General features: G+C 39.1%; 1 protein-coding gene across 1 annotated transcript in view; it reads left to right on the top strand.

The window, feature by feature from the left end:
* The window catches only part of LOC117334517, a 48,217-nt gene that overhangs the window by 3,379 nt on the left and 18,589 nt on the right, over window positions 1-26,249 (top strand). The window contains exons 2-19 of the mRNA XM_033894229.1: window positions 672-837; window positions 1,167-1,265; window positions 1,845-1,888; window positions 2,799-2,999; window positions 3,345-3,475; window positions 4,347-4,548; window positions 5,736-5,830; window positions 6,242-6,367; window positions 7,578-7,692; window positions 8,380-8,570; window positions 9,935-10,088; window positions 10,653-10,753; window positions 11,157-11,554; window positions 14,281-14,472; window positions 18,113-18,470; window positions 19,091-19,315; window positions 20,740-20,827; window positions 25,462-25,618. Coding sequence (XP_033750120.1) covers window positions 672-837; window positions 1,167-1,265; window positions 1,845-1,888; window positions 2,799-2,999; window positions 3,345-3,475; window positions 4,347-4,548; window positions 5,736-5,830; window positions 6,242-6,367; window positions 7,578-7,692; window positions 8,380-8,570; window positions 9,935-10,088; window positions 10,653-10,753; window positions 11,157-11,554; window positions 14,281-14,472; window positions 18,113-18,470; window positions 19,091-19,315; window positions 20,740-20,827; window positions 25,462-25,618 — 3,043 coding nt within the window. The remainder of the gene's footprint in view (window positions 1-671; window positions 838-1,166; window positions 1,266-1,844; window positions 1,889-2,798; window positions 3,000-3,344; window positions 3,476-4,346; window positions 4,549-5,735; window positions 5,831-6,241; window positions 6,368-7,577; window positions 7,693-8,379; window positions 8,571-9,934; window positions 10,089-10,652; window positions 10,754-11,156; window positions 11,555-14,280; window positions 14,473-18,112; window positions 18,471-19,090; window positions 19,316-20,739; window positions 20,828-25,461; window positions 25,619-26,249) is intronic.

Genomic DNA, 26,249 nt, shown 5'->3' on the forward strand with positions numbered 1-26,249 from the left:
CTCACATACTTGCAAGCAAATGTAAGTTTTTATGAAAGTTATTCATTGTGCCATCTACATTGCTCCTTGTAATGTGCATCAAAATTGATGACATCATCTTTTAGGACATGGTTACTCTACGTAAAATGATGATGTCATTGTGTGAGATTGATTTATCTTTTCCCTAGCAACCGAGGGATAATCCTGTGAATTCTGTGAAAAAACAGTATTCCTGCTTCAGGATCTGTACTTAACTGGCGACAAATAATGGATATAGATAAGCAATCACAAACCAGTCACAGCCTCAGTATCAAAATATATCCTAATTATTGGAGGACACACATGAAGTCTGAAAGTTTGGATAATCAAGTTTCTGATAATTCCGTTATATCAAGCTGTATTTATGATAGAGCCTTTACTATATCTGTACAGGGAAGGTGCCCAATGCTGTATTTATGGTAGAGCCTTTACTATATCTGTACAGGGAAGGTGCCCAATGCTGTATTTATGATAGATCCTTTACTATATCTGTACAGGGAAGGTGCCCAATGCTGTATTTATGGTAGAGCCTTTACTATATCTGTACAGGGAAGGTGCCCAATGCTGTATTTATGATAGAACCTTTACTATATCTGTACAGGGAAGGTGCCCAATGCTGTATTTATGATAGAACCTTTACTATATCTGTACAGGGAAGGTGCCCAATGCTACTGCTGGCATTCTTCAGGTGTCTACAGGTGAACTGTATGAGATGGACTATGTGGAGTACAAGCTTATCGTCTTCAAAGACATACGTAAGACAGAGGATACCCAAGTGATCTATGTTACAGCTGGGGACCCACCTACTGTCGGCATCAAGTAATGTAGCGTTATTGATCTTATAAATGGTTTGAGAGCAAACTTTCTTTTGATTACAATTTGACCCTCCCAAGCTTCACTTGAGAGTATACACATTACGTTTTTTTTTTATCAAACTTGTAGTTTAGTTTACTGTTATTGCTGATCTTATGTTATAAATCCAGGGTCTGTCTTTTTTTTTGTAACTTAGTCTGTTGGATAAAAACCCCTGTGTTCAGAGATGAAGTCTGGTTCCTATGTGTTAAGGTTTCCAGCGAGAAATGTCATGTTCCAAATATATGTTTCCTCTAAGCATTATAAAGTTAAACATCCTGTTTTCTCTATTCCAGATGTGTAACCAATTGCGGGCCGAGTGTTAACCATGACAGTCGTTACTCCCTGGAATCCTTGATTATAGGCTGGACAAGGGGAGCCTTCTACTACTACATGTGAGTCTAACTGTCTCAAGTCAAGTTTGGAAATTAAAATTCACTTCTCTTAACCCATTTAGTAACATCAGAAGTAACTAACTTCTGTATTGGTTATCATCTTTTTATATTCTGGACCCAAGTACCCTCTATAACAGTTGTAAGCTACTCTTCTGAACTTGAAGTAAGAATCCTTTATAATTTAATTTTGTATGAAACACGCATTTTCAATGGATGAAATAATTTTGTTATACCTCCATAACAAAATTTTTGACGTTGCGAAATGTAACGTCATTTTTGATTGGCTGATGACGTTGCGTAATAATTTATCACAGAAAAGAGTTCGCCAAAGAAAGTAAAATATCTTGGTGTGTATAAACAATAAATTCATCTGATAACATATGAGTATGTATCCATACTATGAACATAAAAACGTAGTATCTTCAAAACCGCTTCGCATGGGTTAAAAGCAACACTGACAAGGTGCGAAACTGTCAACAGAAAATAATTGCTGTATCCTTAACAAACACCAAACCTACTTTCATGTATTTGGCTGGGGACTTTGTACCAAGTATAGGTAATGTATGTTGTAGATTATAGAGTCAATATTATTGAGATCCATATGAGGTCAAAGGATGACAAGTGTAAGCTGGAAGTGGGGTCAAAACTTCATTGATAAAGGGACTTGATGTCTTGAGATGGTATGAAATCTTTAGCTCATTTGGCCTTCGGGCTTATGTACTGGTGCAGGGTCTAGTATCCCTCCATCGTCAATAAAACTGTTAATGAACTTCTTACCAATATCCATAAGGCCTAGGGCCAGTAATAAGCTGGGATAAAGGTCTAGAAAATTATCTCAACTTACTTTCAAGGTCACAGAGTACTTAGAATTTAAAGTTTTTAGCTTGCAGGGACAAAGTCCAGGGAAGCTATTGCTAAAACCCAATGTTGTTAGTGTTGGCCATAGGCAGCTAGGTTAAAGATTTTATAAAATAGTGTTGTGTCCATACTAATGAGGATAAAGCTTATAGCTATTTCACATGTGTGTTCTTTGTGACATGACCTTTCCATTGGTACTACATTGGCTGACTGGCTGACCTAGACTGTGACCTTTGACCTACATTTAAAAATATTAACCTTGGCCACAGTATAGTAACTATGTGAGATGGACTTCCATATTTGATATCTATTTTCCTTGTGACAAGACCTTTCCATTGGTACTATATTTGCAAACCTGGAGAGCTTTACTGTGACCTTTGACCTACTCTCAAAAAATAATTCTGAATTTTAGCTCACTCGGGAAGCTATGATGTCTTCTGACAACTCTTGTTGAATAAGTAAGAGGGCCAGGGTCATAATATGGTATATAGGGCTCACGGATGAAGGGCTAAAAGGTTTGTTCAAATTAATAGAAAAAGCCTACCAGATACTCACACATTATAGTCTTAGATATATATATTATTTTACTTATATGTATATTATGGTCCACGTAATCTTTAAAGTTACATTAGCAGCATGTGATACAGGCCCATTTGGCTGCTTGTTTTGTTACAGGTATTTCTGAACAGTCTTTCAGCATCAATAGGAAGCCTTATAATGGACAGCTGAGTGTCACACCAACCACAGGCTACTCTTATACAGACAACTTTTTCATCTCCGCATCAAATTACCAGGACGATGATGGTGATAACTATTTTACTTATAAGTATGGTTACATTCTGGACAGTGGATTACCAATCTGGTTCCACACATCTAGTAAGTTGTTACTCCGGTTAATTGTCTCGCTGATCATCTTAGGTGATATATTATCATGATAATGGAGAATTGTAATAACTTGTTTCTATCAAGTTCCAGTTAAATAATTTGATAAATGGTAATATGGAGACGAAAAAAATATCTGCTTGAAAAAATTGGTCGACATAATCTAAATGTATGTAAGGAAGAGGAAACATATTACAAACTTGTACCATACAAACTTGTACCAATAACTTATAAATAAATTTTGAATGATATAGTGAATAGAAGTCATGTATGGAATAGGATGCATGGGGAAGATAGATGTATATGGGTCTTAGATACATCTTGGATTTTGTTGAATAGACTCCCCCAGCACTGAAGGGTATGACCCTCCCATACCTGATGGCCTACCAGCTAACAACTATAGAGTGACTATCATAGTGAGGGCCTATGACAGTAGTGGTGGCTTTGCTGATGCAACTACAGATATTACGGTAAGGTTCTGGTATAACTACAGATATTATGGTAAGGTTCTGGTGTAACTACAGATATTACGGTAAGGTTCTGGTATAACTACAGATATTACGGTAAGGTTCTGGTGTAACTACAGATATTACGGTAAGGTTCTGGTATAACTACAGATATTACGGTAAGGTTCTGGTATAACTACAGATATTACGGTAAGGTTCTGGTATAACTACAGATATTACGGTAAGGTTCTGGTATAACTACAGATATTACGGTAAGGTTCTGGTATAACTACAGATATTACGGTAAGGTTCTGGTATAACTACAGATATTACGGTAAGGTTCTGGTATAACTACAGATATTACGGTAAGGTTCAGATGTAACTACAGATATTATGGTCAGGTTCTGGTATAACTACAGATATTACGGTAAGGTTCTGGTGTAACTACAGATATTACGGTAAGGTTCTGGTGTAACTACAGATATACCGGTAAGGTTCTGGTGTAACTACAGATATTACGGTAAGGTTCCGGTGTAACTACAGATATTACGGTAAGGTTCCGGTGTAACTACAGATATTACGGTAAGGTTCCGGTGTAACTACATATATTACGGTAAGGTTCTGGTGTAACTACAGATATTACGGTAAGGTTCCGGTGTAACTACAGATATTACGGTAAGGTTCTGGTGTAACTACAGATATTACGGTAAGGTTCTGGTCATCATTGGAAACCCATGAGTCTCTGCTCTTATAGTTTCACTGAAGTGATCTTTCCTCTCCAGTTGTGAATTTGTCTTTTCTATAGGATAGTTACAGGGTACTATTATTTATGGATGTAGACAGCCTGACTGTTAATTCTTTGTGACAATATGAGCATACATATTTTGTATTGTAGGTGTTTCCACCTCAAACTCCTGAAGAGATGTCGGAGATCCTTTCCAATGCCACCAAGCCTGAGGGGATATTACAGACCCTCACTGTTGCAGCAGGCATGGAGGTGGCACCTGTACTTAATGTTATTGGCAAATTTCTAAATGATGAGTCTGATGATCCTTCTATAACAACGTCCTCCTCTGGTGACATCATGTCCACTACAAGTGAGTGATCAATTGAGAAACTTACGGCAATGTTATATTGATGGTAAACTGATACTGTGTGGCGGGACTGGACTGGGTCCACCATCGGTGACTAGGTAGCTCAATTGGTAGAGCAATTGGCTAGTGTTCGGAGGTCCCGGGTTCGAACCCCGGTCTGGTCGCTACATTTTCTCCTTCTCCTGTTACAAAATTGGCGCCCAACTAAAATACCCATGGTGGTGGTATAAGGGTCTCATGGTATAAAGGTCTCATGTGTCTCATGCGAAGACTTGGGGGGGGGGGGGGGGAAATGGAGGTAGGTGCATGACATGACTGGACTGGGTCAATCATCGGTGACCAGGTAGCTCAATTGGTAGAGCATCCGGCTAGTGTTCGGGGGTCCTGGGTTCGAACCCCGGTCTGGCCGCTACATTTTCTCCTCTCCTGTTACAACTGTATAACAAGGAATGTTTGCTCTGTGTGAACATTGAGAATTTTCATAGTTGATAAGGATTGTTTGTTTTCTGTCACCCTGTAAACAGCCAGGATCATTTTGAGGCAGGGTCTTCCTACAGTAGTAATTGGTGAATACCTCACTGAACATGTGGTACAGTGTCTTGATCAAGGTTACAACCATGACAGCACAGGCTCGTCCATTTCTCAGCGGCCCAAAAAACACAAAGAGAAATGGGTAGTGAGTGCATACAGCTCGGATCTTCACCTGAGGTTACGTGGCTGGTGGTTTATAAGGAATCATTATGTACAATGAATGAAATACTAGATATGACTCTCACTGGGTTTAAGGGATTCACACCAAAGTTTATACCAAATAAACATTCTTAATGGCTTTAAACCAGGAAAGAAAGCAACTGTAATAATTTCTTTCATAGTATAATAGTATGTGATTCCATAACAACAGGTAAGCTTATTTAGAATGGGGTCACCGCAGAAATTTAGAAATACGGGGTTGTGATAATCTACAGTTAAAAATAACAGGTATGTCATATCGCACAGGTACAAAATATAACAGGTATGTCATATGACACAGGTACAAAATATAAAAGGTATGTCATATGACACAGGTACATAATATAACAGGTACAATTTTGTATGTCATACGGCACAGGTACAAAATATAACAGGTAATATTTGTTTAGTAGCTATGGGTCCCATTGGGATAATCAACAATATTTGTGTTTGTTTTGTAGCCATGGGTCCCGTAAATGTAACAGAAATGGATGCTGCTGCTGTTGCTGACCTGATAGCCCAGGAAAATGAAATCAAACTACAAAACAGGATCAATGTATGTACTGAACTGTGTTCAGATTCTTGTGACTCAGTCAGAATATACTCTGATTTCATATTATTGAAACAGATTTGGAGGTATTAGGTTCAGATTGGCAGTGGAATGACTGGGTACATGCTTTGTAGGAAATGTCTGGTTACATTATCATAACGAGTTTGAGTGTGAACATGCTTAAGTCAATGCATAACAGGGTTGTATGGTAGCATAATGTTCTGATTATTACAACACAGACTAGTTTACTGTAATGTTTGAATGATTTCATTGATTGGTGATTTTGGAGACACCTGTTTAACCTGATAACAACTTTAAGATTTTTTTTATCATTTTTCATCTTTGTAGATATGTAAAACAATTTCATTAATCTCCAACATGAACTTGTGTAAGTTATCAATTCTGATGTCTCTTCAGACACGTACTCAGGGTGTGGAGGCCCTTGCTCGTGTGCGACCTCCAACAGCTCGAGAAATGCATAACCTAGCCTCCTGTCTAGCACAACTCTCGTTAAAAGAGGATGAAATCTCACTAGAGGCACAGGTATGTCATATGGCATATGTACACAGGGATCAATCTAGGGATTTTTTTTACTTCTGTTTATGGGTAGTTTCCACTCAGGATTTTGTTCCATTTTTCCCCTCAGGCTTCTGTTAAATTCACTGAAATATTGTATTTTCCCTCATTTTTATGGCAATAATATTCCCAAATACTCCAGATTTGCTTTCCTTATTAACTATTTGTTGTTTTTACTTTGAAAATGTGTTTTTAAAGCCAAAAACTGAGACTTTGTGATGTTTAAACTGATTTTCCCCTATTGTCCAAAAAGGGTAGTTTCCCCTAAATTCTAGATTAATCCCTGGTACATAATATAACAGGTATGCCATATGGCACAGGTACAAAATATAACAGGTATGTCATATGGCACAGGTACAAAATATATCAGGTATGCCATACGGCACAGGTACAAAATATAATAGGTATGCCATACGGCACAGGTACAAAATATAATAGGTATGTCATATGGCACAGGTACAAAATATATCAGGTATGCCATACGGCACTGGTACAAAATATAATAGGTATGTCATATGGCACTGGTACAAAATATATCGGGTATGTCACACCGCACAGGTAAATAATATATATGGTATGTCATACAGCACAGGTACATAATATAATAGGTATGTCATACGGCACAGGTACATAATATAACAGGTATGTCATACGGCACAGGTACATAATATAACAGGTATGTCATACAGCACAGGTACATAATATAACAGGTATGTCATACGGCACAGGTACATAATATAACAGGTATGTCATACAGCACAGGTACAAAATATATTAGGTATGTCATACAGCACAGGTACATAATATAATAGGTATGTCATATGGCACAGGTAAATAATATATATGGTATGTCATACAGCACAGGTACATAATATAATAGGTATGTCATATGGCACAGGTACAAAATATATCGAGTATGTCATACCGCACAGGTAAATAATATATATGGTATGTCATACAGCACAGGTACATAATATAATAGGTATGTCATATGGCACACACACAAAATATAACAGGTATGTCATACGGCAGAGGTACAAAATATAACAGGTATGTCATACGGCACAGGTACAAAATATAACAGGTATGTCATGGCACAGGTTCATAATACATATGTCTGTGTCAGCTGCCTTACTGTATATTATTACCTGTTACATGGTATTTTTTTTGGTTACAGGAGCAGGCAGTAACATTATTAGTGAACTACCAGTCTGATCTGGGTACAAGCCTGATCCAGGATCTATCAGCGGATGACCTTGAGGAGATGATTACAGACTTGTTCAGTGTTGCTGGTAAGGCTTCCACCCCTAAATATTTAATTGTATGTCAATAGATACGTATCAACCATGACTCAGAATTTTGTTTTTAGTTTTAAAATCTTTTTATTCATTCTTTTGCATATTATAAGTACATGAAATACATAGAAAAAAAACATCAATTATAGATACAGTTTTACAGCAACACAATATCATTTTTTGAAAAGTGCATCAAGGGTGACAATGATTTGGTATACATAATAGTAACATTTTAGAAAATGCGTACATGTATATATATTGAAACAATGTTTAATGGCTAATAGAAATATAGTATGTATTGAACAATTAAGATAAAGATGTACCATTGTTGAATTATATATAGCTTACAGTATTAAGAGGTTGATAGGTGTACATACATGTATATAGTATTGAAGAGTTATGACATATATATGTATAGTAAGTTGACCATCACTTGCATAAACTGGAGGTGTTGCATGATTGTATAGTATAGAATATGCATTACTCAGAATATATTTTTGTTGATATTTCTGTCAAAAGTCAAAATGATATATTTGTCGATAACAAGTTTCTTATATTGACACTTATATTTTGCCAAAAATCACACTGAAAAAGGACATGCAGTGAGGTTTGAATAATTTGTATGTGTATATTATAAGTAGACAGTCAGGCCTATATGACATGTATTTTTTTTGTCCCCAACAGTAAATTTTGCCCATGCAGCCAGTAAGGCCGTTGACACAGCAGATAATGCCCTTTCTGTGTTAGAAGCTGAGTACCTTGCTGCCCTGGCTGCTGCAGCAAATGCCACAGAATCTTCGCCCACTTTATCCCCAGTGATGACAGATGTGGACTATGTTGTACAGCAGACAGTCATTCTAGGGCAGAAAGAAAGGGTGCGTTATTCAGCCTTTCCATAACATTTGCTTTGATAGCCCATGGAGAAACAGGTAAACAAACAAGTTCCTGTTATCACCAGATCAGAAACATTTGATGTATCTGCCAGTTTATTAAGACTTCCTTTGTTACTTCTCATTGGGACTATGGTATTGTATTGCTCTATGCTTTGTATAATGCACTCATTAACCATCCACAGAAAAACCACTGACAACACCTGGCTACCTGGCTGATACCAGTCATAGATTCATGTGTCCGTCCTATGTTGGTTAATGTGCTTCTGTACATTTTGTGATACCAGAATGATAATCATAAAATGTAAAGCACATTAACGTTATTTGTGCTCTTTATCAATTTTGTATACAATGTATTTTCGTTACTGTTATTATTAACAAAATCCCTGAAAATGAATGATGGTGATGATGATGTTACCTATGTATTGTTGTATGATGTTGTTACCTATGTATTGTTGTATGATGTTGTTACCTATGTATTGTTGTATGATGTTGATGATGATGTTACCTATGTGTTGTTGTATGATGTTGTTACCTATGTATTGTTGTATGATGTTGTTATCTATGTATTGTTGTATGATGGTGATGATGTTGTTACCTATGTGTTGTTGTATGATGTTGTTACCTATGTATTGTTGTATGATGTTGTTACCTATGTATTGTTGTATGATGTTGTTACCTATGTATTGTTGTATAATGTTGTTACCTATGTATTGTTGTATGATGTTGTTACCTATGTATTGTTGTATGATGTTGTTACCTATGTATTGTTGTATGATGTTGTTACCTATGTATTGTTGTATGATGTTGTTACCTATGTATTGTTGTATGATGTTGTTACCTATGTATTGTTGTATGATGTTGTTACCTATGTATTGTTGTATGATGTTGTTACCTATGTATTGTTGTATGATGTTGTTACCTATGTATTGTTGTATGATGGTGATGATGTTGTTACCTATGTATTGTTGTATGATGTTGATGATGTTGTTACCTATGTATTGTTGTATGATGTTGTTACCTATGTATTGTTGAATGATGTTATGCTCATATGCTATATTTAAAGTTTTGAAAAATGCAAACAAACAATAATGCAAAAATAAGTATTTGTTTTTGGATTTGAACATATTTTTAGTGTGATATTGAAAAGGACATGTTGTTTCTCGTAATGTACCAATATAGAATCCAATCAGGCTTCCAACAGAACTCTCTACTCTAACAGATGGAGCTATTGATACGTAGTATCCTAGGAGTATACCCTTAATATAGGAGTTAAATTTAATATGTTATCTATAATGTTTGTTATGGACATGTGTGTGGTTTAGTAAAAATGAAATATTGACTTGTAGGCAAAACAAAGATGCCAGGCCTTTGAGAGTGCCATAAGGAATTTGGCAGGTACTGTGTCAGGAAGGAAGGTTGCAGGGGAGAGGAACTCCACCTTCCATACAAACAAACTTGATCTCATCCTCAACAAAGCTCTAACATCGGACATTAATGACAGTAAGTTAAGTTCAGAAATCAGTGATGGTAAGTAAAATCTCTGTCTCAACAAATCGTAGACTTCCCTTGGACTACAAGAATTTTAAAAACTCAATACTCAGCCTTACTAAAGTTAAGATTTCTCTTGAACTACAAGAATTAATTAAACTCAATAGTCAGCCTTACTAAAGTTAAGATTTCTCTTGAATCACAAGAATTAATTAAACTCAATACTCAGCCTTACTAAAGTTAAGATTTCCTTTGGACAACCAGAGTTAATAAAGCTCTTTAGCCCCGGCAAAAAAGCAAGGAGATTTAGGTCACCTAATTCAAAATCAAATGGCATTGTTATTGTCTTTACTTCATTTTTGTACATACAAATTTTAATCCCTATTCAATGTGAGAGGATATTGTGTTGAAAACTTTTAAAAGCAATGAAACTGTAATGATGGGCCTGTACCTTGATGGTGTGACAGGTTCTCCAATCATTCTATCTATTGTTATATATACATGGCATTGGATTTGAGTGGACCTTGAGTACCACCATGTAATGATGTCTACCTTATGATTGTCTTTCCCCCACAGATTTAGATATAGGTTTGGGCCACACCTCTGTTGTCATGCCAAAGTCTCAGTCAATGTTTGGAGAAGATGGAAACTCATCAACAACTTTTGCAGAAATTTTGGTAAATTTTCAATTTTATGCAAGTTTACCAGACCTTATTCCTTAGCAGTTCTTTGTCAGTTTCTTTGTAGAAGAATGAGATTCAAAGGAAGAGGTGATCACTTCTTTGTCATTTTATCTGGCTTGAGGAAGGAAAGGATAGATGTAAGATGAGGAATGAGCTGGGAAGGAATTGAGGATAAAGATATTAAGTGTCTATAGCCAGGCCATTTGTTGGGTATTGTATCACAAATACCAAATGAATTTTTTTATTGTGAATGGGTTTCTCTGTGTATTAACTTCCTACTGTATCATCTAACATACACTACCAATGATGTTTATATTAGTCATACCATAATTGAAAAGTTCATGTTGGAATTGAAGGATATGGTAATTATTTATTTTTACTCTTTTTCTTATGACAGGCATTTAAGACATCATTTAATCTGTATACAGCAGTTAATTCCACTCAAAGCCAGGCTACAAAAGTCACCAGCGATGTTATCAATCTCTCCATGAAAAACGACACAGGTGGAGATGCACAAATCCACAACCTTCCCCAGTACCTTGATCTGTTTATGGACCGAACGGGGCATGATCAAAATGTTTCCTCAGTCCAAAGTACTACCAAGGAGTGGAATGCTGCTATGGTGATACACTCGGTTACTATACAATCAAGTGCCTCCCTCCATATACACCTTAATCAAGTGTTCAACTTGTCAGATGTGGAAGATCACATAATGTTTCCCTCAAATGACACCAACCAGACTATTACAGATTTCTACCTGGAGACACGCCCCGTCATTTACCACATCTTTATCAGGTATGTATACCTGGAGACACACCTGTCATTTACCACATCTTTATCAGGTATGTATACCTGGAGACACGCCCGTCATTTACCACATCTTTATCAGGTATGTATACCTGGAGACACGCCCGTCATTTACCACATCTTTATCAGGTATGTATACCTGGAGACACACCCGTCATTTACCACATCTTTATCAGGTATGTATACCTGGAGACACACCCCGTCATTTACCACATCTTTATCAGGTATGTATACCTGGAGACACACCCCGTCATTTACCACATCTTTATCAGGTATGTATACCTGGAGACACACCTGTCATTTACCACATCTTTATCAGGTATGTATACCTGGAGACACACCTGTTATTTACCACATCTTTATCAGGTATGTATACCTGGAGACACGCCCGTCATTTACCACATCTTTATCAGGTTTGTTTACCTAGAGACACGCCCGTCATTTACCACATCTTTATCAGGTATGTATACCTGGAGACACACCCCGTCATTTACCACATCTTTATCAGGTATGTATACCTGGAGACACACCCCGTCATTTACCACATCTTTATCAGGTATGTATACCTGGAGACACACCCCGTCATTTACCACATCTTTATCAGGTATGTATACCTGGAGACATGCCCCGTCATTTACCACATCTTTATCAGGTATGTATACCTGGAGACACGGCCATCATTTACCACATCTTTATCAGGTATGTATACCTGGAGACACGCCCGTCATTTACCACATCTTTATCAGGTATGTATACCTGGAGACACGCCCGTCATTTACCACATCTTTATCAGGTATGTATACCTGGAGACACCCCCCGTCATTTACCACATCTTTATCAGGTATTTATACCTGGAGACACGCCCCGTCATTTACCACATCTTTATCAGGTATGTATACCTGGAGACACACCTGTCATTTACCACATCTTTATCAGGTATGTATACCTGGAGACACGCCTGTCATTTACCACATCTTTATCAGGTATGTATACCTGGAGACACACCTGTCATTTACCACATCTTTATCAGGTATGTATACCTGGAGACACACCCCGTCATTTACCACATCTTTATCAGGTATGTATACCTGGAGACACGCCCATCATTTACCACATCTTTATCAGGTATGTATACCTGGAGACACGCCCGTCATTTACCACATCTTTATCAGGAACAACCCAGACTTCAAGGGATCGATGAAGGATGAACTTAACTTGTTAAAAACTGATAATAGCACTGCTTATACCATCACTATTGCTTTTTTTCTCACTGAAAGGAATCTGACAATTTTTTGGTCCAGATCAAAATGAAATGAAAGTAGAATTGGTGGTTATTTTGCTGCTCTTCTGCAAATATAAATTGCAGTTCGGAAAAATATTATAATTTGACAACAGTTATGCAAACAGAACTTACCAGGTAAGAGTAGACTGACCGCCAGGCCCTACGGTTTTTGGAATGAGTAGACTGACCGCCAGGCCCTACGTTTTATGGTAAGAGTAGACTGACCGCCAGGCCCTACGTTTTATGGTAAGAGTAGACTGACCACCAGGCCCTACGGTTTTTGGTAAGAGTAGACTGACCACCAGGCCCTACGGTTTTTGGTAAGAGTAGGCTGACCGCCAGGCCCTACGGTTTTTGGTAAGAGTAGACTGACCACCAGGCCCTACGGTTTTTGGTAAGAGTAGACTGACCACCAGGCCCTATGGTTTTTGGTAAGAGTAGACTGACTGCCAGGCCCTACAGTTTTTGGTAAGAGTAGACTGACTGCCAGGCCCTACGGTTTTTGGTAAGAGTAGACTGACTGCCAGGCCCTATGGTTTTTGGTAAGAGTAGACTGACCGCCAGGCCCTACGGTTTTTGGTAAGAGTAGACTGACCGCCAGGCCCTACAGTTTTTGGTAAGAGTAGACTGACCACCAGGCCCTACGTTTTATGGTAAGAGTAGACTGACCACCAGGCCCTACGGTTTTTGGTAAGAGTAGACTGACCACCAGGCCCTACGGTTTTTGGTAAGAGTAGGCTGACCGCCAGGCCCTACGGTTTTTGGTAAGAGTAGACTGACCACCAGGCCCTACGGTTTTTGGTAAGAGTAGACTGACCACCAGGCCCTATGGTTTTTGGTAAGAGTAGACTGACTGCCAGGCCCTACAGTTTTTGGTAAGAGTAGACTGACTGCCAGGCCCTACGGTTTTTGGTAAGAGTAGACTGACTGCCAGGCCCTATGGTTTTTGGTAAGAGTAGACTGACCGCCAGGCCCTACGGTTTTTGGTAAGAGTAGACTGACCGCCAGGCCCTACAGTTTTTGGTAAGAGTAGACTGACCACCAGGCCCTACGGTTTTTGGTAAGAGTAGACTGACCACCAGGCCCTACGGTTTTTGGTAAGAGTAGACTGACTGCCAGGCCCTACGGTTTTTGGTAAGAGTAGGCTGACCACCAGGCCCTACGGTTTTTGGTAAGAGTAGACTGACCACGAGGCCCTACGGTTTTTGGTAAGAATTTCTCAGATTATGCTTCTGATTCCCACAACTTTTCAATGTTTATATTTTTTCTGTTTGTTTCTTTAAAAATTTATATAAATAGAAAATTGAATGGTGTCCCATTGAATATATCATATAAAAGTTTGACAGATCTAGAGTATGTCAATATTTTTCACAAATGTTTGAAATATATGTTATATTCAATGGGAAAACAATGTCCTGTATTTATGTTACAGAGCTGGTGAGTCTCCCACAATCACGGACTTTGACTTTAACTGTACCCTGCCTCTCTCTGACAACGATCTGGCTGATCTCGTGTCCTACATGGATAACACCAACTACGAGAACGACACAGTCTCCAGACTTGACTATGTCACGGATACTCCAGACAGATACACATGTTTCTTGTCCAACAAACAACTCAAAATGTGAGTACCTGTAAACATTCTACATGACGTCCTTATCAAACTACACACATTCAGGCCGTAACAAACATTCTACATGACCTCCTTATCAAACTACACACATTCAGGCCGTAACAAACATTCTACATGACCTCCTTATCAAACTACACACATTCAGGCCGTAACAAACATTCTACATGACCTCCTTATCAAACTACACACATTCAGGCCGTAACAAACATTCTACATGACCTCCTTATCAAACTACACACATTCAGGCCGTAACAAACATTCTACATGACCTCCTTATCAAACTACACACATTCAGGCCGTAACAAACATTCTACATGACCTCCTTATCAAACTACACACATTCAGGGCGTAACAAACATTCTACATGACCTCCTTATCAAACTACACACATTCAGGCCGTAACAAACATTCTACATGACCTCCTTATCAAACTACACACATTCAGGCCGTAACAAACATTCTACATGACCTCCTTATCAAACTACACACATTCAGGCCGTAACAAACATTCTACATGACCTCCTTATCAAACTACACACATTCAGGCCGTAACAAACATTCTACATGACCTCCTTATCAAACTACACACATTCAGGCCGTAACAAACTTTCTACATGACCTCCTTATCAAACTACACACATTCAGGCCGTAACAAACATTCTACATGACCTCCTTATCAAACTACACACATTCAGGCCGTAACAAACATTCTACATGACCTCCTTATCAAACTACACACATTCAGGCCGTAACAAACATTCTACATGACCTGCCCTATCAAACTACACACATTCAGGCCGTAACAAACATTCTACATGCCCTCCTTATCAAACTACACACATTCAGGCCGTAACAAACATTCTACATGACCGCCTTATCAAACTACACACATTCAGGCCGTAACAAACATTCTACATGACCTGCCTTATCAAACTACACACATTCAGGCCGTAACAAACATTCTACATGACCTCCTTATCAAACTACACACATTCAGGCCGTAACAAACTTTCTACATGACCTCCTTATCAAACTACACACATTCAGGCCGTAACAAACATTCTACATGACCTCCCTTATCAAACTACACACATTCAGGCCGTAACAAACATTCTACATGACCTCCTTATCAAACTACACACATTCAGGCCGTAACAAACATTCTACATGACCTGCTTATCAAACTACACACATTCAGGCCGTAACAAACATTCTACATGACCTCCTTATCAAACTACACACATTCAGGCCGTAACAAACATTCTACATGACGTGCTTATCAAACTACACACATTCAGGCCGTAACAAACATTCTACATAACGTGCTTATCAAACTACATACATTCAGGCCGTAACAAACATTCTACATGACGTGCTTATCAAACTACACACATTCAGGCCGTAACAAACATTCTACATGACCGCCTTATCAAACTACACACATTCAGGCCGTAACAAACATTCTACATGACGTGCTTATCAAACTACACACATTCAGGCCGTAACAAACATTCTACATGACCTGCGTATCAAACTACACACATTCAGGCCGTAACAAACATTCTACATGACGTGCTTATCAAACTACACACATTCAGGCCATAACAAACATTCTACAAGACCTGCTTATCAAACTACACACATTCAGGCCGTAACAAACATTCTACATGACGTGCTTATCAAACTACACACATTCAGGCCGTAACAAACATTCTACATGACATGCTTATCAAACTACACACATTCAGGCCGTAACAAACATTCTACATGACCTCCTTATCAAACTACACACATTCAGGCCGTAACAAACATTCTACATGACGTGCCTTATCAAACTACACACATTCAGGCCGTAACAAACATTCTACATGACCTCCTTATCAAACTACACACATTCAGGCCGTAACAAACATTCTACATGACCGCCTTATCAAACTACACACATTCAGGCCGTAACAAACATTCTACATGACCTCCTTATCAAACTACACACATTCAGGCCGTAACAAACATTCTACATGACGTGCTTATCAAACTACACACATTCAGGCCGTAACAAACATTCTACAAGACCTCCTTATCAAACTACACACATTCAGGCCGTAACAAACATTCTACATGACGTGCTTATCAAACTACACACATTCAGGCCGTAACAAACATTCTACATGACCTCCTTATCAAACTACACACATTCAGGCCGTAACAAACATTCTACATGACCGCCTTATCAAACTACACACATTCAGGCCGTAACAAACATTCTACATGACCTCCTTATCAAACTACACACATTCAGGCCGTAACAAACATTCTACATGACCGCCTTATCAAACTACACACATTCAGGCCGTAACAAACATTCTACATGACCTGCGTATCAAACTACACACATTTAGGCCGTAACAAACATTCTACATGACGTGCGTATCAAACTACACACATTCAGGCCGTAACAAACATTCTACATGACGTGCGTATCAAACTACACACATTCAGGCCGTAACAAACATTCTACAAGACATGCTTATCAAACTACACACATTCAGGCCGTAACAAACATTCTACAAGACGTGCGTATCAAACTACACACATTCAGGCCGTAACAAACATTCTACAAGACGTGCGTATCAAACTACACACATTCAGGCCGTAACAAACATTCTACAAGACGTGCGTATCAAACTACACACATTCAGGCCGTAACAAACATTCTACAAGACGTGCGTATCAAACTACACACATTCAGGCCGTAACAAACATTCTACATGACGTGCTTATCAAACTACACACATTCAGGCCGTAACAAACATTCTACAAGACGTGCGTATCAAACTACGCACATTCAGGGCGTAACAAACATTCTACAAGACGTGCGTATCAAACTACACACATTCAGGCCGTAACAAACATTCTACACGACGTGCTTATCAAACTACACACATTCAGGCCGTAACAAACATTCTACAAGACGTGCTTATCAAACTACACACATTCAGGCCGTAACAAACATTCTACATGACGTGCGTATCAAACTACACACATTCAGGCCGTAACAAACATTCTACAAGACCTGCGTATCAAACTACACACATTCAGGCCGTAACAAACATTCTACATGACGTGCTTATCAAACTACACACATTCAGGCCGTAACAAACATTCTACAAGACGTGCGTATCAAACTACGCACATTCAGGGCGTAACAAACATTCTACAAGACGTGCGTATCAAACTACACACATTCAGGCCGTAACAAACATTCTACACGACGTGCTTATCAAACTACACACATTCAGGCCGTAACAAACATTCTACATGACGTGCTTATCAAACTACACACATTCAGGCCGTAACAAACATTCTACATGACGTGCTTATCAAACTACACACATTCAGGCCGTAACAAACATTTTGTTAGTGGAGTATACATTACCACATTGACAAGAAGACAGCTGTTTCAAAATCAAAGTATATTTTCAAAGGGAGATATATATGTTTTTGTTCACAAAAAACAATCGCTAGTTCATTAAATCTCAGTTAGTAAGTTTACTGACTGGACACGTAAATATAAAATAATATTATTGCTAGAGTTACAACAATAGTTTGAATCAGTTATCTACTGTAACAGGAATGAGTCGACCATTTACTATATTGGGGTGAAGCACCTAATTGAGGGAGAGGACCCATTCACATTACTTAGTAGTGGCAATGGGACAGGCATTCCTAATACAACTACTACAACAACCACCACTACAACAACCACTACAACAACCACAACTCTACCTCCAACAACTACTGAATGTAAAGGGAAAAATTGTAAAAAAAAGAAGTCAAAAAATGGTGCCGTTGTTACTACCACTACCGTTCCGGTTACCACTGTCCCTCCAGGAACCTATCTCCAGTCAGTTTATTCTATGAAGCTGTTCTCTGCGTTTTGTATATACTTTGATGAAGCGACCGAGTCCTGGAGTGACAAAGGTGTTTATGTAAGTGTTTATCTATTTGGATGTCCCCTATAGAGCTGAGCTGTTTTTATTCCTGAGAATGCTGAAGGGAATTTTAAAGAAATCAGTATACCGTAAAATCTGTATAAAAATGTTCTTGGCGCCTTAATATGGTTTTCATAAAATTACCATTTCATGAGTCGTTGATTTGTGGGTGATCACAAATTTAGATGCTTTTTGTTTGTTAATGTTAACAATTTTAAAACACTTAAATGTTAACTTTTAACGCTATTAATTATATCCCCCACTTAGAGGGGGTATGTAATGATCACTTTGTGCTTCCTTGTGTTCGTCCATCCGTCCTTCAATGTACACGATATCTCAGGAAACTCTCAACAGATTTAGATCATTTGGTGGTCATTGGTCAGTTAAAGGTCAAAGGTCACACTAGACCACTTCTGAAATAAGAAAAGATTGTGTACAAGATATCTGTTGAACTTCTGGGTTGATTCATTTTGTTGATGAAGGGGGTGGGCTTTATCAATGTGAGCCCCTACTCACTTAGGTTTTATTGATGAGGGGCATGGGATATATCTATGTATCCCTTCTCACTTTGCTTTATTTTTGGACAAAGGACAAACATATAAAACTTAAATTGACAGGTTGGTCCCCTGACTCGGCCGGATAAAATCCACTGCCTCAGTAATCACATGACAGCCTTTGGTGCAGGCTTCAGTGTTCCCATGAACACTATGAATCTGAATGATTCGGCCTTCACCAAACTTAATGAGAACCCGGTCATATTTGCCACCATGGTGTCTATCATGTGTCTGTATCTCCTCCTCCTCATCTGGGCACGCAAGAAGGACAAGAAAGACTTTATTATGGTAGGTAACTTTTCACTCCTTTATATGATCTGTATATTACTGCCTTACTCCTCCACATTAATCTATTTCACTCCTTTATATGATCTGTATATTACTACCTTACTCCTCCACATTAATCTATTTCACTCTGTATGATCTGTATATTACTGCATTAATCTATTTCACTCCTTTATATGATCTGTATATTACTACCTTACTCCTCCACATTAATCTATTTCACTCTGTATGATCTGTATATTACTGCATTAATCTATTTCACTCCTTTATATGATCTGTATATTACTACCTTACTCCTCCACATTAATCTATTTCACTCTGTATGATCTGTATATTACTGCCTTACTCCTCCACATTAATCTATTTCACTCTGTATGATCTGTATATTACTACCTTACTCCTCCACATTAATCTATTTCACTCTGTATGATCTGTATATTACTACCTTACTCCTCCACATTAATCTATTTCACTCTGTATGACCTGTATATTACTACCTTACTCCTCCACATTAATCTATTTCACTCCTTTATATGATCTGTATATTACTGCCTTACTCCTCCACATTAATCTATTTCACTTTGTATGATCTGTATATTACTACCTTACTCCTCCACATTAATCTATTTCACTCTGTATGATCTGTATATTACTACCTTACTCCTCCACATTAATCTATTTCACTCTGTATGATCTGTATATTACTGTCTTACTCCTCCACATTAATCTATTTCACTCTGTATGATCTGTATATTACTGCCTTACTCCTCCACATTAATCTATTTCACTCTGTATGATCTGTATATTACTACCTTACTCCTCCACATTAATCTATTTCACTCTGTATGATCTGTATATTACTGCCTTACTCCTCCACATTAATCTATTTCACTCTGTATGATCTGTATATTACTGTCTTACTCCTCCACATTAATCTATTTCACTCCTTTATATGATCTGTATATTACTGTCTTACTCCTCCACATTAATCTATTTCACTCTGTATGATCTGTATATTACTACCTTACTCCTCCACATTAATCTATTTCACTCCTTTATATGATCTGTATATTACTGCCTTACTCCTCCACATTAATCTATTTCACTCTGTATGATCTGTATATTACTGCCTTACTCCTCCACATTAATCTATTTCACTCTGTATGATCTGTATATTACTACCTTACTCCTCCACATTAATCTATTTCACTTTATAAGATCTGTATATTACTGCCTTACTCCTCCACATTAATCTATTTCACTCTGTATGATCTGTATATTACTGCCTTACTCCTCCACATTAATCTATTTCACTCTGTATGATCTGTATATTACTACCTTACTCCTCCATGTTAATCTATGAATTTCCTCCGCTATTTTCCATACTTCCATATCTTATTTATGATGTCTGTATGTCTCCTCTTCAGGCGGGTGCCTCCCCTCTCCCTGACAATGATCCCAGGGATAAATACCTGTATGAACTCCTGGTGTTTACAGGATCACGCAAAGCTTCAGGTATGGGTTGTTGATAGTCATTTTATAATAAAATCTGCATCTGCATGATATTAACAGGTAAGTGTTCTGATTGCCATTTTATGATAACAATCACATGATATTAACAGGTATGTGTTCTGGTAACCATTTTATTAGCTCACCTGCCCAAAGGGCAAGTGAGCTTATGCCGTGGTGTGGCGGCCATCGTTCGTCCGTCCGTCTGTCTGGCATCAACTTTTTCATTTAAACAACTTCTTCTTAATAACCAAAAGGCCCAGGGACTTAATATTAGACCTGTAACATCCTGGGGTGAAGGGCTACCAAGTTGTTCAAAACAATGACCTTGACCTTCAATCAAGGTCAAAAGGTCAAATAGGCTATAATCTTAAAACAAGTTCTCCTCAATAACCAAGAGGCCCAGGGACTTGATATTGGGCCTGTGGCATGCTAGGGTGAAGGGCTACGAAGTTTGTTCAAATGAATGACCTTGGCCTTCATTCAAGGTCACATATGTCAAATAGGCTATAATCTTCAAATGACTTCTTCTCAATAACCAAGAGGCCCAGGGACATGATATTGGGGCCTGAAGCATGCTGGGATGAAGGGCTACTAAGTTTGTTTGAATTATTGACCTTGACTTTCATTCAAGGTCACATGGGTCAAATAGGCTATAATATTCAAACAACTTCTTCTCAATAACCTAGGGGCCCAGGGACTTGATATTGGGCCTGTAGCTTGCTGAGGTGAAGGACTACCAAGTTTGTTCAAATGAATGACCTTGGCCTACATTCAAGTTCACAGGGGTGAAATAGGGTTAAATCTTTAAACAATGATTTTGTGATAGCCAAAAGTCACTGCGACCTGATATTAGGCCAATAGTATGCTTTAATGAAGGACTAGAAAATTTATTGACATAAATAACCTAGCTTACTCTGATATTTGAATAAAGTGGTAATTAACATAGTATCTGCAGAAATGACCTCAATCAACTTCAAATTTGCTGTAGAGCCAAGTGTGATACAGGCCCATTGGGCCTCTTGTAATAACAATCACATAATAGTAAGAGGTATGTGTTCTGGTAACCATTTCATGATAACAATTACCTGGTAACAGGCATGTATCGTTAGAAGTCATTTTATATTAACAGCTACATGTATGGTATTAACAGGTATGTGATAATAACAGTTGCATGATATTAACAGGTTTATGTTCATGGTAGTCATATTATATAGAAATCTACATTATGTTATAGATGGATAATATATTATTAGTCATAGAGCATTTGCACAACTAAGTAGGTCCTACCTCCATGATATGTACCCCAAAGCTGTGTCACATACCCACTATGTACCCCAAGGTTGTGTCACATACTCACTATGTACCCCAAGGCTGTGTCACATACCCACTATGTACCCCAAGGTTGTGTCACATACTCACTATGTACCCCAAAGCTGTGTCACATACCCACTATGTACCCAAGGCTGTGTCACATACCCACTATGTACCCTAAGGCTGTGTCACATACCCACTATGTACCCCAAGGTTGTGTCACATACTCACTATGTACCCCAAGGTTGTGTCACATACCCACTATGTACCCCAAGGCTGTGTCACATACCCACTATGTACCCCAAGGTTGTGTCACATACTCACTATGTACCCCAAGGTTGTGTCACATACTCACTATGTACCCAAATCTGTGTCACATACCCACTATGTACCCCAAATCTGTGTCACATACCCACTATGTACCCCAAGGCTGTGTCACATACCCACTATGTACCCCAAGGCTGTGTCACATACCCACTATGTACCCAAGGCTGTGTCACATACCCACTATGTACCCCAAGGTTGTGTCACATACTCACTATGTACCCCAAGGCTGTGTCACATACCCACTATGTACCCCAAGGTTGTGTCACATACTCACTATGTACCCCAAGGCTGTGTCACATACCCACTATGTACCCCAAGGTTGTGTCACATACTCACTATGTACCCAAGGCTGTGTCACATACCCACTATGTACCCCAAGGTTGTGTCACATACCCACTATGTACCCCAAGGCTGTGTCACATACCCACTATGTACCCCAAATCTGTGTCACATACCCACTATGTACCCAAGGTTGTGTCACATACCCACTTTGTACCCCAAGGTTGTGTCACATACCCACTATGTACCCAAGGCTGTGTCAAATACCCACTATGTACCCCAAAGCTGTGTCACATACCCACTATGTACCCAAGGCTGTGTCACATACCCACTATGTACCCAAGGCTGTGTCACATACCCACTATGTACCCCAAAGCTGTGTCACATACCCACTATGTACCCAAGGCTGTGTCACATACCCACTATGTACCCAAGGCTGTGTCACATACCCACTATGTACCCCAAGGTTGTGTCACATACCCACTATGTACCCAAGGCTGTGTCACATACCCACTATGTACCCAAGGCTGTGTCACATACCCACTATTGTACCCCAAGGCTGTGTCACATACCCACTATGTACCCCAAGGCTGTGTCACATACCCACTATGTACCCCAAGGTTGTGTCACATACCCACTATGTACCCCAAGGCTGTGTCACATACCCACTATGTACCCCAAGGCTGTGTCACATACCCACTATGTACCCCAAGGCTGTGTCACATACCCACTATGTACCCCAAGGTTGTGTCACATACCCACTATGTACCCCAAGGCTGTGTCACATACCCACTATGTACCCCAAGGTTGTGTCACATACCCACTATGTACCCCAAAGCTGTGTCACATACCCACTATGTACCCCAAGGTTGTGTCACATACCCACTATGTACCCCAAGGCTGTGTCACATACCCACTATGTACCCCAAGGCTGTGTCACATACCCACTATGTACCCCAAGGCTGTGTCACATACCCACTATGTACCCCAAGGTTGTGTGACATTCCCGCTATGTACCCTAAAACTATGTCACATATTCACTATGGGGCCTGTATGGCGATTAAAAATACCCATTTAAATTTTCATACAGTGCTTGAAAGGCATTCTATGATTTGGAAGTTATTGAAGCTTTGTCTAGTTATGGTTGCTATGAGCTTTCTGCTCTCACTTCTGACATATTCATAGACTTATAGTAGCTGTGTCACATACCCACTATGTACCCCAAGGCTGTGTCACATACCCACTATGTACCCCAAGGTTGTGTCACATACTCACTATGTACCCCAAGGTTGTGTCACATACCCACTATGTACCCCAAGGCTGTGTCACATACCCACTATGTACCCCAAGGTTGTGTCACATACCCACTATGTACCCCAAAGCTGTGTCACATACCCACTATGTACCCCAAGGTTGTGTCACATACTCACTATGTACCCCAAGGCTGTGTCACATACCCACTATGTACCCCAAGGTTGTGTCACATACTCACTATGTACCCCAAGGCTGTGTCACATACCCACTATGTACCCCAAGGTTGTGTCACATACCCACTATGTACCCTGAAGCTGTGTCACATACCCACTATGTACCCCAAGGCTGTGTCACATACCCACTATGTACCCCAAGGTTGTGTCACATACTCACTATGTACCCCAAAGCTGTGTCACATACCCACTATGTACCCAAGGCTGTGTCACATACCCACTATGTACCCAAGGCTGTGTCACATACCCACTATGTACCCCAAGGTTGTGTCACATACCCACTATGTACCCTAAATGATGATCTGAGCTGAAGGGTGCCATGCTGCTGTCTTAGTGATGGTCCCACTGCCTGCTCACTGTGTCCCCGCATCTTACAATATGTAACTATCACTATGTGGGGTTGGAAGCACAACGTCCCTCAACGTAAAAAACTAATTAATTTTGTTATGTTAGGTAGAATTGTCTCAATGAATCTTCCATAAATTACATCCTTCCTTATATGATATTAGGGTTAATAATCTGTTCCAATAACTTTATTTGATCACTTTCTCTAAGCTCAACATCAGTATATGAAGCTTGCTATGATTCTCACTTCATCACTTATTATTTATATGCATGTACTTCATGGTTTCAAAATATGAAGTTTGTTTTTTCCACCAAAATTACTGGTAGATTGCCGATATCTTGTGTACTCCATTATGACAGCACCAGATTTGATGCTCACATATGTATACATGACGTCACGATACATTGTTTTGAGTTGTTGTTCTGATGATGGCTCCCCTAGAGCTGAAACATGTAAACAACACACTGGAATAAACAACGGGATTTATAGGGACAAACTAATGTGTTTGGCTAACTACTTATAGCTTAATATGTAACTGTAATTGCTGTAGAAATGATAACTACAAGATGAGGTTATAATCTATATCCAAGGTGAAACCATCGGATGGGAAAATCCTGTGAGGCCCAGTGGATACATGACGTCAGTATGAGTAGGCCTCAGTATTTCTCTGAAAAAACCTGTGAGGCCCCTTGGATATATGACTTCAGTATGAGTAGGCCTCAGTATTTCTCTGAAAAAATCTGTGTAAACCAGACCTAATTAAAATCATGATCTTAGAAGAGGCTGGATGTTCTATATTATTATAAAGTTATTTGCTTGTTTGTTGTTTTGAAGATTTTCTTTATGGATGCATCATGATGGTTATAAACCTTACATTATTTCTAAAGGAACAACTGCCAAGGTCTCCATCATCCTGACAGGGGAACAGAGTGAGACACCTCCTCGCTACATCGCTGATGAGAAGAGGCCGGTACTACAGCGTGCGAACACTGACTGTTTTGTGATGGCCACACCAAAGTGTCTGGGAAAACTAACCCATCTCAGGTGAGTCGTAGATTAATAGAATCTAACATGGGTCTGTTCCGTGGACAGGTATATCTCAACCCTTGTGTAAGAGTTTGGCCAGTCAGCATGAGGCTTGCCGAGCGCTGGCCAGCTGAACTCTTACACAAGGGTTGAGATATCCTTGTTCGTGGAACAGACCCATGTTTGATTATTTTTCTCACATACTTGCAACCAAATTAAGTTTTTATGAAAGTTTTTCATCGCGCCATCTTCAATGATTCTTGGAATGTGCATCAAAATTTATGACGTCATCATTTAAAATCATGACGTTACGTTATTGTGAGCAGCGTCATATAGCACATGCCAGCTGTCTAAGATCAATTAATCTTTTCCCTAGCAACAGCCGGATAACTCTGTGAAGTAAGTGAGAAATACAGTGCATCATTCTTCAGTTACTTTTTTAGCCCACCATCTGATGATGGTGGGCTATTCAAATCGCCCTGCGTCCGTGGTCCGTGGTCCGTCCGTCCCTCTGTCCGTAAACAATTCTTGTTATCGCTATTTCTCAGAAAGTACTGAAGGGATCTTTCTCAAATTTCATATGTAGGTTCCCCTTGGTGCCTAGTTATGCATATTGCTTTTTGAGACCAATCGGAAAACAACATGACCG

Source organism: Pecten maximus, chromosome 1, assembly GCF_902652985.1.
Source record: "Pecten maximus chromosome 1, xPecMax1.1, whole genome shotgun sequence".
In the NCBI taxonomy this organism is placed as follows: Eukaryota; Metazoa; Mollusca; class Bivalvia; order Pectinida; family Pectinidae; genus Pecten; species Pecten maximus.